The 20232-nt window shown below is 42.6% G+C and overlaps 1 protein-coding gene across 6 annotated transcripts in view; it reads left to right on the forward strand.

The window, feature by feature from the left end:
- Dync1i1 (dynein cytoplasmic 1 intermediate chain 1) overlaps window positions 1-20232 on the forward strand; it is a 305446-nt gene that overhangs the window by 68389 nt on the left and 216825 nt on the right. For all 6 annotated transcript variants that reach the window (XM_021164407.2, XM_021164406.1, XM_021164409.2 and 3 more), the window contains one exon: window positions 6680-6795. In XM_021164407.2, coding sequence (XP_021020066.1) covers window positions 6680-6795 — 116 coding nt within the window. The remainder of the gene's footprint in view (window positions 1-6679; window positions 6796-20232) is intronic.

The raw sequence follows: 20232 nt of genomic DNA on the forward strand, positions 1-20232 counted from the left end.
TTTTTTGAAACATAGAAATCTGCCCACCACCCAGTCTTCTCCTAGTTAGGAGACTCATTTATGTTAACATTTACTGTTGTTTGCAGCCTGGAGATTTTTTTCCCTCTCTGATGCATATCTTCTTGCTCCTCGTTCTCTTTGTGTTGTGCCGATCTGGCATGGTGCCTTGCTCAAACACAGTTTATGGTAGCAATGAATGATGCTGATCAAAGTAGTTCCTTGCCACTCCTCAAGGATACTACTCCACCCACGTCATAGGTTGAACGAGGAAGAAAACTGTTATCAACATTACCTTGAGGGTTTATCTATTAAAAACACCTGAAAAGCTTTTAGGAAGATAAATGGGCAAATCGCTGGCAGCATCTTCAAACGCCAGCCGCGAGATTGACACATATGTGTGACTAAGCAAAATTGACACATATGTGTGACTAAGCAAAATTGACACATATGTGTGACTAAGCAAAAACAAAACAAAACAATGAGTTACAGTTGATTTTCATGGGCCAATGCAGACTTCTTTTCGTGCTACGACCTTGGCCTACTTTGATATCTAGCCAAATGACTCCTTTTCCCTGGGAACATTTGTTCCTGGCTTTTTATCTCTTTGTCTGTCAGACTTCCTCTTGCTCCAGAAATGCCCTGTTACTGCAGTGACTTCTTTGCTGTTTCCAGGAGTGAATGCCATTCACTAACCTCTGACCCCCACCCCCTTCAGAAATTTTTCCAGTGAGAAATCTGATTGGTGGATCACTGGTTGTTGAATATTCTGAAACCCATATTTGACACAATTCTTCAGTGTCTTTGTGATTCACTGTTTATAAAATTTGGAAGGTTTCTGAACTCAAGTTTTTTTTTTTAATTCAGACTTTTCAGAACTAATATTTCTGATTCGTTATGTCTGAATTGAGGAAAGGAACCTAAGGGTGTCAGGCTGGCTATACACTGTAACTTATCAATGTAATATCAATGATATTTTCATATCAATGATATCTTAAAAGTAACCCAAATTCTGCTTTTCTGTGTTTCTGTGCTTCAGTCAACAGTTGTCTCTCTCTCTCTCTCTCTCTCTCTCTCTCTCTCTCTCTCTCTCTCTCTCACACACACACACACACACACACACACCACACACACACACACACACACACACACACACACGGGGGGGGGGGAGAGAGAGAGAACTACTTGAGACCAGATGACCAACTAGGGACCTCAGTGCTGGGTAAGGCTATTTCTCCCATTCTCAGCATCCCTAGTTGTCTGTAGTTCCTTGTCTCTAAGTGAGGCCCTGCAGGATCTCCCCTCTTTCACACTGGTATGTCTATTAGTATTGTCAGCATTGGGGTCTTGCTTAGGTAGCCATGCTGTCTAGGGTGTAGCATCCCTGTCGTTTCTAGAAGACAGTCTCACAGCAGATTTCCTGGTTCTTCGGCTTGTATAGTCTTCTTGCTTCCTCTACTGAAATGTTCCGTGAATCTTAGTTTCAAGAGTCGCAATATAGTCGTGATATCAGTGGGGGCTAAGTATCCCGCCATGTATTTCTTCTCTGGTTTTTTGTCCACCAGTGGGTTTTTTGCAATGATCTCCTTCTGTTGTAAAAAGAAGTTTATTTGATGAGCAGTAAGAGCTACATGTGTTTCTAAGTATAAGGATAAATATTTAGAATGCACGTAGGAATTAAGCACCGTTATTGTTAACATCTAGGCATGGGACATTTCAAATACTACCCACTGGTGGGTGAATTAAACCAGTGCATATGCATTCATTAGTATATTCATCATGAAGAAACAACTTATATACTAATTCATTCTACATCCATAAGCATTGAAAACACAGATGGATGGGGACACTGGTTGAGGAGTGATCTTGCAGCTAATAACAGATCAGTACCTGGGCAAATTGCATCCTGCTTGTGGATAGTTTGTTATCTTTTCACTCTGAGAGATACCAAATAACCTTCTCAAGCTTGAAACAGCAACATTCTTCATCTTCAGCATTCTTTTCAGAAGAAAAAAATCTCTAAGTTGGACACAGTGTTGCTTTGCAGAACCAGCTTCCTCAGGAGAGAGGGATGTTTCAGAAAGGACTTACAGGGATCGAGAGGAGCCCAGCCTCAGTCCCATCCTTGTGACAATGTGGCCCCTGTGTCACATTAGGATAATGTGAGGTCATCTTAGGAGAGACCATGGCCCGCTACTCAGTGTATCCAGGATGCCTCACTGGTGCCTTGGGGGTTTTAATTCAAATGCATCCCAGCTCTTTGTTCATAGTTTGTGCACTGCAGTTGGATTTACTCAGTGTTCCTCTTCTTACACTTTTGTTCATCCTGCCCTGCTTCCTAGACCTTCTTAAGGCTGATTCAGAACTGTCTCCTTCTTTCAGGGGCACTAAGTCATGTGCTCTGGAACTAGACTGCTGACTGGGGAAGTCAAAAGGGTTCTGTTCAGACACTGAAGTCCATCTCTCTCCATTCTCTGATATTGCCAGGCCAGGGAAACACAACCTTTAGTGGCCATTGAAATTCTTGGGGATGAGGAGACATTGGTCAGGCTTTCAAATTACAGATGAAGGATTCTAACCCCCAGGTGTTCGCGCTGTGGATTTAAGGTGGTAACTGTGGCTTTTCAGTCTTCTCTCAAAATGCTGTCTGTGCTGCTCATCTGGAAAACCAGCCCCAGGGCTTCACCTATTTGAGTTCCCTCTGTGTTCATTAAACACGGCCACAGTTCATCCAGATAGATAAGTCTTTATTGTGCCTTTTAGGTGATTTTGAATTATTTACTTTATTATAGTTCTATGAAGTCCTATGTAAATCTAGCTTAGTTGTTGAATTTTTTTATTAAAATCCCTTATTTAAAAAAAAAAAAAGAATTGGCAAGGTGAAACTGTGCAGGGTGATGTAATAAAAATGACAAACATCCAGAGCAGAGCCCATTTCCATTTCAGCCTTTATTTTCACAGTGCTTGTTCTCCATCCTCTCTTAGTCCTCCTTTCTGTCCTCCTCAAGAAATGAATTCATAATGTTCTCTCTCTGACATTGCAGTAAGCCCCATAGTGCAGGGGTGGGTAAAGACAATCCCAATAAGTTTCCCTCCAAGTCAGAGCGGACAGACATGGAAACTAGAGAATGCAAGGCTGTGCACTAGGGGTGAGAGTAGAAATGACCTTGTGCCGGGACTATGTGCTATTCTATGTGCTATGTGGGAGGAGCAGCTATGATGTGCTATGATGGAGGAACAGCAAAGAGCTTCTAGAAGCAGCATGGCCAATATGGACATGATGGCTTAATCAAAAAGAATAACAATAGTAGTAGTATTAATATGACAGTGGGTTTTCCCTGTATTTGTTAAATAGTTTCCCTACACCTCTGAATTAAAGAACTATGAGTTTGTAATGCTTTGAACAAAAATAAGGAGCCAGCTGCTTAATGTTTATAAAGGAAAGTATTATATCCTTTATCTGGTAGTCATAAAATTATTTTGTCACCTGATAGAGTTATAGAAATAGTTTGGGGAAACTAAATATTAAAAGACAGTACAAAGCTGTGTGTTCTGGACCAAATAAAGCGTGGTCTGGCATCACATAAGGCCAGCCATGAAGAGACATCACTGCAGAAACAGCTAAAAAGAGGGCTTTGCTATGAAAGCGCACCAACTTCTGGCCAACCTTCCTGGACCCCTCACTACTGAGATCTGTTATGTGCTACTTAATCTCAGAAACAGGGTCTTTCTGTAGCATCCTGAAAATCCAGGCAGGAATCCTACCTCATATTTATAAAATGAACACATACAAGTGGACTGAGACAATGTTAGGTTGTGAAAACCACGCTATAATGGGTGTGGCCATTGGCGTGAGACAAGGTCAAGGTGGCACACGTTTCAAGGACACAGCCCTTTGGCTTACTGTCCAGTAGACTTGAAGCTTGGCACCTACAAGCCAGGAGTAATGTATAGGCACCACTGACCCCGATGGCTCATCTGTGAAACTGGAATAATGTTATGCAATCTTATTCAGTATAAAACAAGATATGTCAAAAATGTTTAGCATAAATACATGATTACCAGAAGAACAGCAAAATTGCCCCAAAGAACACTTCTATTAGAAATGTAATTTAATGTAAATGCACATTTACCATAACTGTAGCTTTGTCAATCCAGAGCTTATAGGGTGCTGTATTACCTAAAATAGCTCAGGATGTATTACAGCAGTGGTTTTACAGTTTTCAGTCCTTTGGGACAGGTCTACTCTGTGGACCAAGAACCCCCGTTTGCCAAACTGTCAACTGATCAGTGCCCTGGGAGATCAACATGGCGACAGTTCAGCTTTTATTTGTTTATGGTGGCTCGGATTGAGCTAAGACCCTGATCTCCCAAACATAACACCACTGAGAGGCTGGTTGACAATTTCCAATAATTATTGAAACAAGAAAATATTTTGTTTTAGTTAGATAAACTCATTTATTCAAGCCAAGGTTTGAAAACTTGGAAATTTCACAGTGATATTTTTAATTAATGCAAAAGTGAATGGAGCAGCCAAGCCCCATACCATGGTACCCCTACCAAAGTAAATGAATAAATGAATAAATGAATAAATAAATACAAATTGAAAGTAGGAGTACAGTTCTTGGATTTTTATTGCCAGGGATGGATAATCAACTCTACAGACTTAAAAACAATCTTACATTTAGAATATCCATGAATCGGCCTCTTCTGAAGTTCCGTAAGTTAAGCAATATCATAAGCAGTCCAAATGATGTCCTGGACACCAAGCTGCCTGAGCCAAAAGCTTCAAGCTATGCCAGGCATCAACTACAGACTTTATGAGCATCAGCCTCATCTAACCCCACAGTCTGGAATTTACTAGGGGTGGGGTGGGGGTGGGGGACAGAAAAATGAGACTTGAAAAGATTTGCTACTTCCCTGAATCTTTCTCCTATTGTTTATTCAGGTTGGTGAGTGCCAGAGCTGGGGATGTCAACCCCGTTTCTATGGGAATTTGCTTCAGTGGTTTAAATGGACTATCAAACTGTGCACTAGCTTTCATATGCTGATGGCCTATTCCTCATTGTCCAACAAGATAGGACTAAAGTCCATGTCCTGTTAGCAAGACTCCCAGAACCTTGCCTGTGTGTAGAGTGCTCACTCCACAGTGCCTGGAGAACCCTGGGCCTTAGACATATTGGTGGAAGGTTAGAAGCTGGGTGATCTCTCTATCAAGGTGGCGCTGACTTGAAGAGATAGTGGTCCATTCCTGAACCCTGTGGTAATAACGGCCCTACTGGGTCTCAGGAAGATGGGTTGGGTGACTAAACAGAACAGTGACCTTTGCTGCAGGCAGACCTGATTCATATTGTCCTCCTCATTCCAGACTCTAAGCCCTTTACCTGTCCTGGTCATTTTTTATTGATAGTCAACTCTGTGTGTGTGTGTGTGTGTGTGTGTGTGTGTGTTCCTTAAATTAGCTTTAGGGAGGGTATGTAGAACTGCGGTGGGGAGACCAGCCAGGACCCGATGCTGCTAACTCTGTATCCTAAAAATCAAGTTCAAGAAAACATTCTAAGATAGATATGTCTAAAAGTTGTACGCATGCATGTACATAACATATCTGTGGTTTATGAATAGCACATTCATGGTGCCTGTGCATTACCAATAAGAATCCCAGCAGAGGTACCATCATCTCTGTTCCCAGAGGTCAGAGCACACACAGAGAGAGCAAGGCCAGGGCCGCTTTGCGTGTTCCCATAGACAGAGGTGCCTCTGTGGGTGCCTGTTTTCTGAATAACTCAGGAGGACCAGGTTTTTGGAGTCACTCACAGTTGCCATTAAGAAGCTTAGGTAGAAATTTGCCTTAGGGGGGGGCATTGTACCAGGATTCAAGTCAATAATAGCATACGGTTTTGTGGGGTCAATAGTGTTTTAACCCGGGTTCCACCAGTTGTAAATTGTATGCATTTGAGCCCTGGAACTGAATCTTTTCCTAGATAAAGTAGAGAAGATGGCATTCCACTCTTCACCGAGATGTCATGAGACAGATGCCATAGTGGGTGTACAGACATCTGGAAGCATCTGAAGCATTACATAAATATTCAAATATGATTACTTACATGGGTGATCATAGCTTGGAGCTACTGCAATGAGGTTTTACTAGTCTGCGCCCATTGATTCTTACATTCATTTGTGCTATCTTAGTGCACCTTACAAACACACTCATTCATTCATTGATTATTCTCCTGGATCAATGAAATGTGTTGCATTCTGCCCAGAATAGGACTCTCACTGTTGCTGGCTTCATAAACAGTGTGTTATGGCATGTATGGCATGGTAGAATTCTCTTTTACTTAAACTTAAAAACTCTCCCACACTAAGAAATTAGAATTTTATTGCAAATGAAAGTTCCTCTATGCATCCTACCGGAGCATCACCAGAGATGCCCAGAGACAAGTCTCACCCGAGTCTGAGCAAGATTTTACAGATGGGAAAGGGGAAGGGCCACTGACAGAGGCTTACATGGTATCACACATCCAGTCTGGGCCATGGTTCCTCCACACCAGGGCCCTGAGCCTGACACTGCCCTGAGAAGCTGAGGACATCTTGGTTTGTTTCTTTTTGTGTTTTCTGAACTGACAGGTCTTTTGAAATAAACCTATTTCCTTCCTAAGCATTTGCCCTCTGCTACTTACAGGAGACGACTGCACAAGCTGGGCGTGTCAAAGGTGACCCAGGTGGACTTCCTGCCTAGGGAAGTGGTGTCCTACTCCAAGGAGACACAGACTCCCCTTGCAACACATCAGTCTGAGGGTAAGCGAAGACGACTTTGCTCCCTTTGCATGCTGTGTCTGCAGAAACTGCCAGGGAACAGCGTTGACCTCAAGTTCCTGAGGTCTTCATAGGATAGAACCTGAGCGACATCCTGAAAGGCAAAGGTGCCACTGGCTCTAAGTTAGAAGGCTCTGCTGAGGGAATTCTTTCGGATTCCTCCAAAGGTCCATGGACTTTCAAGTGTCTAACCGACCTGTCACGTTTCTGTGCTTATCTCTGGACAATGGAAACCATAAAAGTAGTGAATGGACACTTTCATGGTACACACAGACAGACACACATACATATAAATAAAAATAAAGAACTTAAAAATAACTTCATCATTTGTAGGAACACCAAACTACAGCCCACCACCTCTTCCTAAAAACAGAATATTATTGGGCACAGATATTCCAGACAATACACTTATGGCGAATATTCATGCTATAATGGCCTGGTTGGAGGAGGAGAGGACATGGAGGAGACCTTAGCTGGCCCACAAAGCCTAAATTTTGGACCCAATCCTTTATAGGAAACCTTTCCTGCACCCTGATTTTCTGAGCAGTTCACATAAGAGCACACAGGTTAACAATATTCTCCATATGTCAATGAGTGAGGATGGAATTGCATACCTCTTCTATACATACCAGAAAATATCAAGTGGAAAATCTGTATATAAATCTCAGAGAATCATTAAAAGTCAATGTGATGGTTAATCACATTTACCTTGCTGGAATTAGAAGTGGGATGGACATGAGCCTTTGGGTATGTCTGAGGTTGGAAGACCTGCTATATATTCTAGACTTACCATTACTTGGACTGAGGTCTTGGGCTGACTTAAACGGAGAAAGCCACCTGAAAGCCATCTTAGAAAGCCACCCGGCACTCACACACTTGCCTGCTTGTGCCAGCTGCCTCAAGACCCCGCTCCCACAGCCCCTCTGCCATGACGGACTGTATTGTCCAACTGCAAATCCAGATACACTCTTCCTTCAACAGTCTCATCAGGCATTTTTTTTAATCATAGTAACAGAACAAGGGACTAACATAGACAACAATAAGAAAACTTTAAGCTGGTAAATCTTAATGTTTCTTGGATGTAAAATATGCTGAGGGACAGAGATGTATCTCAGTGGCAGACTGCCTATCTAGCATGCATGGAACCCTGGGGCAGTTCTCAATACTGTGATAAACAAACATACAAAGAAGGAGGAGCATGACACTGAAATAAGATTTTATGAAAATCAGAGAGATCCCTACAGAGCACGCTTGGGTAGGTGTGGTTCCATTGTTAGAAAGTGACGTCACTCATAGAGCAGAGCAAACGGTCTTTTTACTTCATGTGTCACTGGGGTTGGGAAGAGGATGTTAAAATACTGTATAGTAAATACTGAGCAAAATCCTAGATAATGAAATACATTAGCATTTCATACTCCGTCTGTAACAGACTTAAACCAGGACAGCTCGGTTTGTGCCAGCTACAGAGATTTTTCCATTTGCGTTGTCCAACACATAATCTTAAAAATGAAGTGAAATCTTGTTCCTTGAAGTTCAGGCTTCCTGCATATCTTCTAGAGAGCTTTACTTAGTAATGGAAGTTTGTAGCGCCTATGAGGCCCTGCAAGGAAATAGCAAATTTTAGACGCAAACAAGTAGCACCCTCTAGTGGTGAAACTGTAAACAACCTAACCAGCAAATTAAGACCTGTGTATTAACTTGACAGGAAAGGCCCTGCGAGAAAACACTTCAGGAGCCCTGTCCTTGGGCCTCCAGACAAAAGCGATTGGGGGAGGGGTGTGGAAGGGGGGATCATTAAGAGGCAACCTCACTACCCAGCCAAAACATTTGTTTGAGTTAATTTGCTGCCAGAGGCACTTGCAGAGCTGTAGCCAGAGGTGTGTTTGTTTAGCCTCAAGTCTGACCTGAAACATAAAGTGATGCATGTGAAACAGGAGGACTGAATTATTTTTAAGAATGTGTATGCTGAAGACCTTGGAAACGGTACAGAAATGTTTACAGGGAGAGATAAATTAAGGATGAAAAGGCATCAACTGTAAACTTCTAACGTGGAATACATCAAAAGGAAAACCCGTAGAGTTCATTTTATTATTGCAGGGAGAGGTTGGGAGCCCTCATTATGCTGGGTCCAAGCAGCAGGAAAGGAGGAATTTATTTCTTAGCAATTGGCAGAAGTTCTTTCTGTTTTCTTAACAAGATCCATAGAGCTTTCTTGTGGTGATGGTTCACATTCCACAATACAGAGTTGAACCCAAAGCCAGCTACCAGAGCCTCCGGGAGCTCGGGAGCTCGGGAGCTCGTGGGAGTACAGTAACACTCAGCAAGTGTAGATGAGAAAACCTTCTTTATTGTCAGCTCAGCCCAGGTCTTGACCCTTGACCTTTGGCTGCCTGGCTGTTGAGGGTGCCCAGGGCTTGCGTACCTTTCACCTTCGAGGTGAGTGACAACAAAGGCGAGCACAAGCGTCAGCAGTGGGACAGTCCACCGTGAGGTCCTTCCAAATGGGAGACTTGGGTTGGTGCCAGAACAATGCTGTGATGACAAGGACAGCCTTGCAGGGTGACTACTGAATTTGACAGCACAGTAAGGCTCTTGGATGGATAATGTTTGCCAACTGTTGTGCATCTAAAGCCCATATGAGTTCTTTGTTAGCCATAATTTATAAAGGCTGGGTTTTTTTTTTACATTGTTTGAAGACTGAAAATTAATGTAGCTCAAAGTAGCACCTTCAGAGCACTGATATGCTCTGCCTTGACTGGAATGCTAGTGTGTTCACCCCGCTACACAAAACATATTGTCCTTAAACAAGCACAGGGGAAGGAGTCGGGATTTGCCAGAACCTAAGCCTCCCTCTTTCTGTACTACACACTATAATGAGCGTTTTCCTCGTAGTGCATTAGCTAGTCACATAATGATCTGCTGTGAGAAATACCCCAAGATGATTTAAACTAGGAAGATTTAGGAACCGAGTCTCCATCAATACAATTCTTTCAAGTAGCTTAAGCCATCCTAGTCTGGATAGGTAATGACCTAGCCAGTCACAGGGAAAGCTTGAGAATGGAGAACTCTGATCAGGAGCAGGCTATGTCTACCCTGAAATGCTTTAAACATATGCTTTTCATTTTCAAGTAAGGAAAGAATATGAATATATATATACATATATATGTATGTATGTATGTATGATTTCTCTGCAAAATTGCCTCTGCTTTGCATATTATTATTTCCCTGGCTGTCCATGAGGTCCTGAGGTCAGAAACCAATGCTGTGTGTATTTGTTAAGATGAGTTAAAGGCTGGTGAGCAACAGGTACCATGCATGGCTGACAGGGATTCTTCCCGATTGCTGTGGAGTCCTCAGGTTTTGCATGGCCACTGGGCAGTGATAATATTTTAATGTGCTGGGAGGATGTCAGCTGAACTGGACAAAAGAAGATGCTTCTGCATCCTGTTGGTAATTTTGAAGGTTCTCTGTACTTCCTCTTCATGGGATCTGATAAGTGGGCCCTTGGGCTTTGTCTTGTCCACGTGATGCCTTCACTGCTTCCTGTCTCTGATTTCTTACTTCCAAGGAAAGCGAAGACTACTGGACTTTTTCAAGCACTCCTGAAGGCTTGTGCTTCTAAGCATGTGTTTATGCTGTTTGCCCATTTTTGAGATGCCACCACCTCCACGGGCCTTCTGTCAGGAGTGTGCCCCTGGGTCAGCTTCTAATCATTGTTAATGCCTGTTTCCTCTTTATTATTGGGTATTGATTCTTCACATGCCTCTCCTAGGCTGTAATGTCCCTGTGAGCAGGGTGTGTGTGATGTCCCTGTGAGCAGGGTATGTGGCCTTTCCCCACTTTGTGCCTCACACTATGCCTGGTTCAAAGACACACTCACCAGATGTGCTGAGGAGCTAGAAGCATCCTATGTATTGGAGCCTGATGCAGCAGGAAGTGGTAATCCTTGTGTTTTTCTGGAGGGAGGAAGGCCATCCTTGTGAAATGGCACTGGTTTTTTTAGAGGCTTTGATGGACACACTATAGAGGTAAGATTCTTCTTTTCAGGGGACTTTAATGTTTCAGCCAGGTTCCTGTTTATGTTCTCAGATGAGAATAGGGATTAGCTGCCCATGAGTGTGCTGTCAAAACTGAAGAACAGAATTACAAGGGCAGCCTGGGTTGGCCCAGAGCAAAGCATAGCAACCTGAAAGCTTCACTGTGCAGAGATGTCTGTAGAGGACCTTGGAAATGGGTATGCAGGGAGGTAGCTAGGGAAGACAGTAAGTTCACCTTTGCACACTCCCCAAAATATGCTCTTGCTAGGGAAAGATTTCGACCTTAACTTTCCATGATCTCCAAGGTATAGTCACCACAGAAGCTACAAACAAATAGTGGTTGTCTGTAAAGTCAAATAGTCTGGTCTAAAGTTGTCCAGTGAAATCATAAGGTGCCACTGATAATTTTAATAATATATTTTGATTGACTCCATCATTTCAAGATACTCAAATTTCAAAATGTAATCAATGTGAAATTATCAATGAAACATCATTCCTCTTCTTTTGTACATAAACTCAGCCTTCAAATGGTGCTTTCTATTCTATCCTGGCAGCATACCCAACTTCAACAACTCCTCCTCCTCCTCCTCTTCTCCTCCTCCTCCTCTTCTTCTTCCTCTCCCTCCCTCTCTCTCTCTCTCTCTCTCCTCTCTCTCTCTCCCTCCCCTCTCTCTCTCCCCCCCCTCTCTCTGCCCTCTCTCTCTCTCTCTCTCTCTCCTCTCTCTCTCTCCTCTCTCTCTCTCCTTCTCTCTCTCTCTCCTCTCTCTCTCTCTCTCTCCCTCTCTCTCTCTCCCTCCCTCCCCCCCTCCCTCCCTCTCTGCCCTCTCTCTTACACATTAAGAAATACTTATTGCTGGATTTCATTAACTTTATGATCAAAAAAGGAGATCCATGTGCCACTGTTGTCCGACATGTTCAGATCTTTTCCAATCACAAAATCTAATGTCCATTTTAAAAGTTAAACCCAAATTAATTTTAGTGAGCTAAAAGTACAAGTGCCTCGGTTGCACAGCTAATATTCCAAGGCTGAGTTGTGATACAGGGTCAGTGCTCTTATATGGGACAGCCCTGGTCTTTTAGGATCCATCCTTTTATAAGTTCAAAATCTAAGAGCCAGAATAAACATGGGAGCTTCAGTCCACCATCACTAGGGAGAAGGACCATAGTGAGAAGACCTCCCTGACACAGGGAAGCCCCTCAGATGGAGTATTTGTCTTGTCTTTTGTGAGATCAGCCATATTGAGCAGGGTTAGATGGTTGGACCAAAGCAAGGTTGTACCCAGAAGGGTAACTCACATAGGCCCCAAATAAGCCTCTTCCCGATATCAGAGAGGCATCCACGAGAAGCTTCCGAATGTCCTCTTTTCATTTTTAGTTGAGTCATTTGGATATACAGTTCTCTCATCCTGTCAAATGGAACACCAGAATCCACATAGGACATTATTGGTTATCCTGGCCTCTGTGGTTTCCCGTTTTCCTTCCTTCTCTGAGTCAATGAGTGATAGTAGTTGAGATGGAAGGCTAGCCTACCAACAGATTAGTTATATCTTTTCTCGTACTCTTTGGCTTCATAAATATACTCTATGATTTTAAAATATCACCCACTAAGGGCATTTTTCAGAGAATAAAGGGAAATAATTCTTTTGGATCTGATATTTGAAATCAAGCACTTCCCAAATGGAAGCCAATCCTGAAACACCTTGAAGTTACTTTGAAGAAAAAAAAAAAAACCTGGTAGATAACCTTGACTTAAGTATGTTACAGGCTCCCAAGACCCCTGGGCTCTGCCTCTGAATGTATTACTTAAAAGAATAGCCAAGTGGTTGTTGATAAGCTGTAGGGGTGTCTGGGTGCATATTAAATGTTACTACTAAGGTGAGATATCTTGCCAGTATCAATGTTCTTTAAGTGCAGATAGAGGGTCGAGTCCCTAGTCCTGTTGTTAATAGATGTAAGGATTGGTAAACCCTCCTAAAGTAGGAAATATTTCCCCACTTTCTCTTTTCGGATGCCTTCACTGAGTATTGACAGTACCATGTCCCCAGGTAAGATGCTCAAGGTCTGCTGTTAGGACCAGCTGACACTGGGTACCAAAGATCAAACAGAAAACACAACCATTCACTGTGAAGCAGGGCTCAGTACTCTAGGTAGATGGAGGATGCCCAAGCTTATACATTCCACTTCTCCGTGGCATTTGCTGTTATGTTCTGATTATTATTATAACTTTCTTGCAAATCACCTGTGACACTGATAACTTAGCAGCTTTTATCCAGGGACCCACAGAGTTTACACTTTGTGTTTGTTTGGGGAAACCATTTCTATAAATATTTATGAGCCACAGAGGAAGTCCCTGGACCTATGCTTTGGGAAAAATGGAGGTCTGAGCTTGTCACTCACTCTTCAAGCTATCCGGCACCATGAGAAGTAGACTTCCTCCTAGTGCCACGCACTCAACTCTGTAGCAGTGACAACACAATTCCTCCAAAGCCTTCTTTCCAGTGGCTGCTTCATTAAAGATCTGCACAGAGGAACCACTACTCAACTGTTTGTTACTTCCAACATATCCCACGTGTGAACTCTGAGATTCCTCTTTAAAACCAGCAAGGACACAACCAGTTTCCCAGATAACATGATTCAGATGCCAGCCTTCAAAGTAATGTCTGAGTCTGTGGTTGCCAGAATAGAAATGAAGTCTGCTTCAGTTGAACAGAAAATAATCTTTGGCAGAAGATATGAGATACTTTACAGAATTGATATAAATGCTTGGGAATTTTGGTCAGAAGTAGATATGAGGCTAGGCAGCATCTGCAGTGGACTGAATAGTAGTATGTTCTTAAAATTCAAATACTGAAGCCCTAAGTGACCAGGGCCTTTAGGGAAAAGGTGTATGGTTAAAAGACATTATAAGTGGGTCTAATCTGATGAGATAAGTGACCTTATAAAAAGAAAGGGCACAGTGCCCTTTCTCCGTGCAATATACAGGGGGACATTTGAGAATACAGTGAAGAAACCGTTATCTGATGCTAGCTGAAAGAGCCAGGTTAGAAGTTCTGATGTTCCTTGCACAGGATGTTCACGTTTGTGCCCAGAATTCAAACTCTGCAGTCACCGTCGACTTGCAAGCTTCTAATTTCCCTGTTCTTTTTCGGTGCTCCCTTGAAATTTGAAGAGCCATCTAGAAGCCTATTAAGTAGTCTTGAGTTTTAAGCCCCAATGTTAGCAGTGAGAGGCGATGCAGGGAAGGACCCCACATGCTGTCCTTGCCACATTCAGCTTCCACAATGTCTGGGCAGACTGCAACTCCACTTTGATCTACTGCAAAGCTCCTCTCCAAAACAGAGTATTGGATGCTGGGTAGCTAAAAATATATATGGAAAAAAATAATCACTGTGGTGTAAGAAATGAAAAAGAGAGGTGACCAGCAAAATGGTATTTATGATGTGTGCAGAACTCTCCTATACATTATGAGACTAGAGTGTTGCTGTAGAATTTACTCACCTTATAAATCAAGAGTGCAGAGAGAACTTGGGTCCTTTATTTTGTCTGCAGCTGTCTACAATACTACTGGTTGTCAAGGAAACGGTATTAAATAAACAACCATAGTCCATTCTTTACTTTTAAACAGTTTCTGTTAGTATGTTCCATTCATCTTGGATAGAAATCTTCAGGCTCTCCTAAGGGTCCACTCCTACCCACTTTCCTCCATAATTCATAGCCTAATGCAGGGAGAGATGTGGGGCTTACATGATCATATAACCAACATGGATGTAGAGACAATGTAAAGGAATCTGCCTGGGGCTGGTCCTTGGCTCACATCTGTTGTCCTTTATCCAATGACACTGGTACTCTGGACACCAGGACAAACTGGTACATAGAACACAACATGGAGCTAGTGGAAAGGCGTGGCTTGTCAGTGATTCTAGCGAGCATTCGCCATGGGTTTCTTGATGACTTGATCCCTTCCTGGCTTTCACTGTTTCCAGGCCTTGATTTGATGCCTTGTTTTCTACACAGCCCTTGATCCAGATGTCTGCCTACTATGGTTATCAATCTTCCTAATGCTACAACCCTTTAATATAATTCCTCATATTGTGGTGACTCCCCAAACCATAGAAATATTTTGTTGCTAGCTTATAACTTTAATTTTGCTATTGTTACGAATTGTAATATAAATATCTGATATTCATGATATCTGATATGCAACTCCCAATAGGGTCGAGTCCCCTGGGTTGAGAACTGTTATGGTTTGGGGTTTCAAGATGCAGCTTTTAAGAAGAGAGTTGAATTTTAATTTAGTATTCTATTTTCATTCTTCTATTTAAATTCTAGTCTCCTTACTGGCATCTGAGTACACTAAAAGACTCAAAATGAGAATGACTTCATTCAGACAAATGGAGAAACATACAAATAATTTTTAAACATAACTTCACTCTATACCAAAATGAAGAGAGTAAATATATATACATTAATTAATGCATGTTAAATATATATATGTATATATATATATATATATATATATATATATATATGAAGAGAAAATAGGAGTAGTGAATATTACAGATGTTTACAGGTGATTTTTTTCTCTGAAGAATAGCAGTTCATGTTCTGCTTAACCCAAGAAGCCTGTAGTAGCCCCACTTCTAGCCTGACAACATGTCGTGTTCTGGCCATCCCACATACTTCTTTAAACTCTCTGGAAATTGTAGAAATAACATTTAGCAAGTAAAGAATTTTCAAGAGAACTTATCAAGACTTGATAAGAGCAGTAAGGATCTGTGATCTGGCTCTCCACCTATCCTTGACTCCAGTCCTACTGCTCAGCTCTAAGGAAACTCCTGTCCATACAAAGCAAAGAACACACCCCACCCTTATCCTCACTGGAGGCTGATGGTGTATCCCTGAGAGCAATGGGGTGTTGGCATTTCTCATTCTTCCTTCCCTAATGTGGAAAAGGCTATATTCCAGGTATGTATGGCTGTCAGGCGGAAGCACTTTCCTGCAGCTCTGCCCGGACAGGAGGGATGGATGGAAGCCTTACCTTTGCTTCATCTTAAGACTATGAAGGCCTCAGTTGCAGTTACACTGACTTTTGTGGAAATGTGTTTCTGGATTTTGGCTCTTGGGGAAATCAGAAGGAAGGCAAACTGAGTGACCAGAGGCTAGTTCTGCTGGACACACCTCCAACCCCTTGTTCTTAACATAAAAGTCTAGTTCAAAGCAATGCCACACACCCACAGTCTAGACTCTAGACCAGTGGCTCAGTGATTGTGCTGAGGGAAAGTGGGTACAGAGGAAGAGAGCATGGAATTGAATCCTTTTGCATCAGAATAAGGGGTACTCTACTGTAAGCACACCCTCAAAAGCAAAGCAAAAAGTCACACAAGTTAGACTTAGAAGCCAAACAAAGCCAACAGGGTATGCTGGTGCATGCCTTTAACATCAGCTCTCAGGAAGCAGAGGCAGATCTGGCGTATCTCTGAGGTCAAAGGCTAGTCTGGTCTACATAGAATTCCAGGGTATCCAGGACTACATAGGGAAACTCTGTCTCAAAAGCAAACAAACAAACAAAAGTTAAAACACAGGGCATTTTCTAGAAAGAGCCTGGGGAAGAGACAACTGAAGAGCCCTCCTGAGGTCATAACAAATCTTAAAAACTGAGTTAGAAAACGCCTGTAAATGAGTCAAAATTTAGTGGAAATGTCTGTGCCCCTGGGCATGATGGAGCAGGCGGTCAGTAGTAGAGGTTGACGGTTGATGTCATCTGAGAAAGAGGCTACCAAAAACATTACCAAACCTGTCATTGTAGAACAAGAGAGCACCTGCTGGAGTCTGTGACCTTCAAGGAGCACTCTTTGATACTAAAAGGGAAAAGGCAGAACAGGTTCTACTCAAACCATCTAATCCTGAGAAGGACTAGTCCACAGAATTGCTACATTATCAAATGTAGTTCCCTACACGCTTTTGCAGAAACTAGAAAGCCTGATACAGGGTGAAACAGGCAACAGAATTGTTGTTTGTAATAACAATAGGTAGATTTAGACAAGGCTCACACACACACACACACACACACATGTGCAGTCATATCCAAATAACTATGGAAATAATTCCTAAATAAGTATATATGGTTGTTATAGGTAATCAAATGGATAATAGTGAATTGCTGTAGATGTTATTATAATTCTAGAAGAATAGGGAAGAGAAAAAGGAGTAAAAAATATTAAAAGAAATAACTAATGGGATGGCTAGGAAGATAGCAAAATATGCAGAATGCATATACAAAGCTGGGAGCCCTGGCACACACTTGTAATCCCAGCTCTGTGGAGACAGACATGTTACTGGGGCTCACTGGTCAACCAGACTAACCCACAAGGCAAATTCCAGGACAGTGAATAAAGAGAATGGGGGGAGGGTGCAGACGAGGAGGGAGGGGGAGAAAAAGAGAAAAAGGAGTGGAGGGGAGGGATGGCTAGTGCCTGGAAACAACCTCAAGGGTTGTTTTCTGCTACACACTCACACACACACACACACACACACACACACACACACATGCACGCACGCATGCACAAATCCACATGGACATACACCCTAACATACAATATGACAATCAAAAGTCCATCCTAAGAGGTGGAAGCATTTCAGATTTGAGGAATCACTTTATAAAGCACAAGAGTCAACAGGTTTCAAATGGAACAATCAGAGCTCTAGTAACAGATCACAAGATAAACAAGGTGAACGTTGGAAGCAAAGAACAAGGAGCAGGCCCTGGAAACAAACTGAAAACGAGTCTCCTCCTAAAGCAGACCCCCCCTGAAAGGATTGACCTCTGACCCCTTGTGAAAAACGACGAGAGGACGCCCACCCTGGAAAATGGAGTCAAAAAAAGCACCCCGTCAACCCAAACTTAAGACTTAAAAGAGCTGTCTGAACAGTGGAGGTGGGATAAGGACTCTCACCACCAGCCGTGGAGGCTGCACACCAATTTTACAGAAAATCTTAATGGTCAGGTGTTGAGCACAAAGCTTGAGTATTTTATAGCACACTGGTTCCAGCCCCAGCAGCACCAAAATGAAGTAAGTAAAATGAAAGCCACAGAGAATATTCTCCTTGATACTAGCAAGTGGCCCCAGGCAGGAAGTTAAATGCACAGAAAGGGAAAACAAAGTAGGCATGTAGGCTGCAGAAACTGCATGTTTTTCCCTTCCTACATTCTGATTTAAAAAGCAGCTGTGTGAATGTAGCATCTATACTTGTGCTGTTGGACAGATAATACATAGAAATACAATCTACTCTGTAAAAGCGGCATGAAGAAGCCAGGTGGGAGCCAAGCTGTAGTTGACTTAAGGAAATGACTCCAAGAGACAGTCTGGTGCCCTGGGAAGAAATGGCCCCAGGAACCAGACCTGAGAACAATGAACCTTACATAACAAAAGCTGTAAGTACATAATTGCAATCCTTTCTTCTCTCAACTTCCAGAAAATGTGTAAAACCCTAGAAAGTAACAATTATAAATGCATCCCTGAGCTTGTAACTTTTGTGGATATACTGTGTATATAATGATAGCATTAAAGGGGAACAAAGGGAGTAGACATATATGGGAATAACATTCCTATATTTCATTAGAATTATGTTAATAGGAATTTGAAGTTATAATGTACGTGGTTAGGTTTAGGGCAACCATGGTGATAATAGCTCAAAATAATAGTGAACAGTCACTTAAAATTAACATGCTACATTAGAGAACATTCACTTAATGTAAGGAATAATAATGGGACAAAAAAAGTCCTGAAACACACAGAGAATACAATGTGCTAAGCACATGATGCCGTGGCAGGTTAGAGAGCGGTGAGATGGGGTATGGATAGTGACCCAGGGAGATAGTGACCCAGGGACTGACCCAAGGAGTGACCCCGAGAGAATATACAAATGCACACGAGCAAGTGTGTGTGCCAATACAAGCAAGGGTGTGGTTAGCAGAAGAGAAATTCGGTGACCTCTAAAGAGATGTACACTACAATACCAGGAAAAGGATGCTTCAGTAGAAAAAAAAATGTACTGCTAAAGCAAAAACGGAAAACAAACCAAAGACACTAAGATGACATAAACTAACATCATAAGGAGATAGTGTAGTATCAAGGACCACAGCACATGACGACATCAGGCATACTTGAATAGAAACAGCTTCAGAATCCAGGGAAATACACAAGTCAGGACTGTTTCCGGGTTGAGAAAGATTCTGAGACTTGATCCCACTATATCTAGCGTAAAGAAGCCCTCAGGGACGTGAGGTAAGAAACAAGCTTGTTTGTTAGTGTAGTGCTGTCAGTAGGAATGGCCCCCAAGGATTCATGTGTCTGAATGCTTGGCCGCAGGGAGTGCTACCTATTAGCAGGTGTGGTCTTGTTGGAGGAAGTATGCCATTGTCAGAGGTGGAAGCTATTTTGCTCATACATGCCCAGTGTGGCACACAGTCTCCTTCTGCTGCCTTAGGATCAAGATGTAGAACTCTCACCTCCTTCTCTAGCACCATGTCTGCCTGCCTGCTACCATGCTTTCCATGGTGATAATGGGTTGAACCTCTGAACCTGGAAGCCAGCCCTAATTAAATGTTGTCCTTTATAAGAGTTGCCTTGGTCATGGTTTACTAGGCTTCACAGTAGTGAAACCTTAACTAAGACAATTAGCAAACCTTGTTTTGAACTAGTGTTTTGCATTGAGAATTTGCATTTTTTATGTTTTGTTAGAAGCAGGTAATGGATGACTTTTCGATGAGTTTGCTTTTAGAAAACTCCCAATGTCCTTTGTGTTACTTTCCCAGCCTTCTGACATCCATACCATACTGACAAGCGTTAAAAACTCTTAATGAAAAGGCATCTTTTTTTTGTGGGTGCAACGAACTTTATTGATGGTATTCAAGAGAGTAGGGAGGGCTCCCTAGGCCCCTCCTGTTATTATGAGGTCTGGGATGGAAATTGTGAGGGAGATGCTCAGTGTTGGGGGCCGAGTTGGGATAGGGACTCCTCAGCAACCGAGGGCCTCTCTCTTGCTCTCAGTGTCCTTGCTGGGGTGGGTGGTACAGGGTTTCTTACTCCTTGGAGGCCATGTAGGCCATGAGGTCCACCACCCTGTTGCTGTAGCCGTACTCATTGTTATACCAGGAAATGAGCTTGACAAAGTTGTCATTGAGAGCAATGCCAGCCCCGGCATTGAAGGTGGAAGAGTGGGAGTTGCTGTTGAAGTCGCAGGAGACAACCTGGTCCTCAGTGTAGCCCAAGATGCCCTTCAGTGGGCCCTCAGATGCCTGCTTCACCACCTTCTTGATGTCATCATACTTGGCAGGTTTCTCCAGGCCGCACGACGGACACATTGGGGGTAGGAACACGGA

The sequence above is a fragment of the Mus caroli genome, chromosome 6 (assembly GCF_900094665.2).
Source record: "Mus caroli chromosome 6, CAROLI_EIJ_v1.1, whole genome shotgun sequence".
Taxonomy (NCBI): domain Eukaryota; kingdom Metazoa; phylum Chordata; class Mammalia; order Rodentia; family Muridae; genus Mus; species Mus caroli.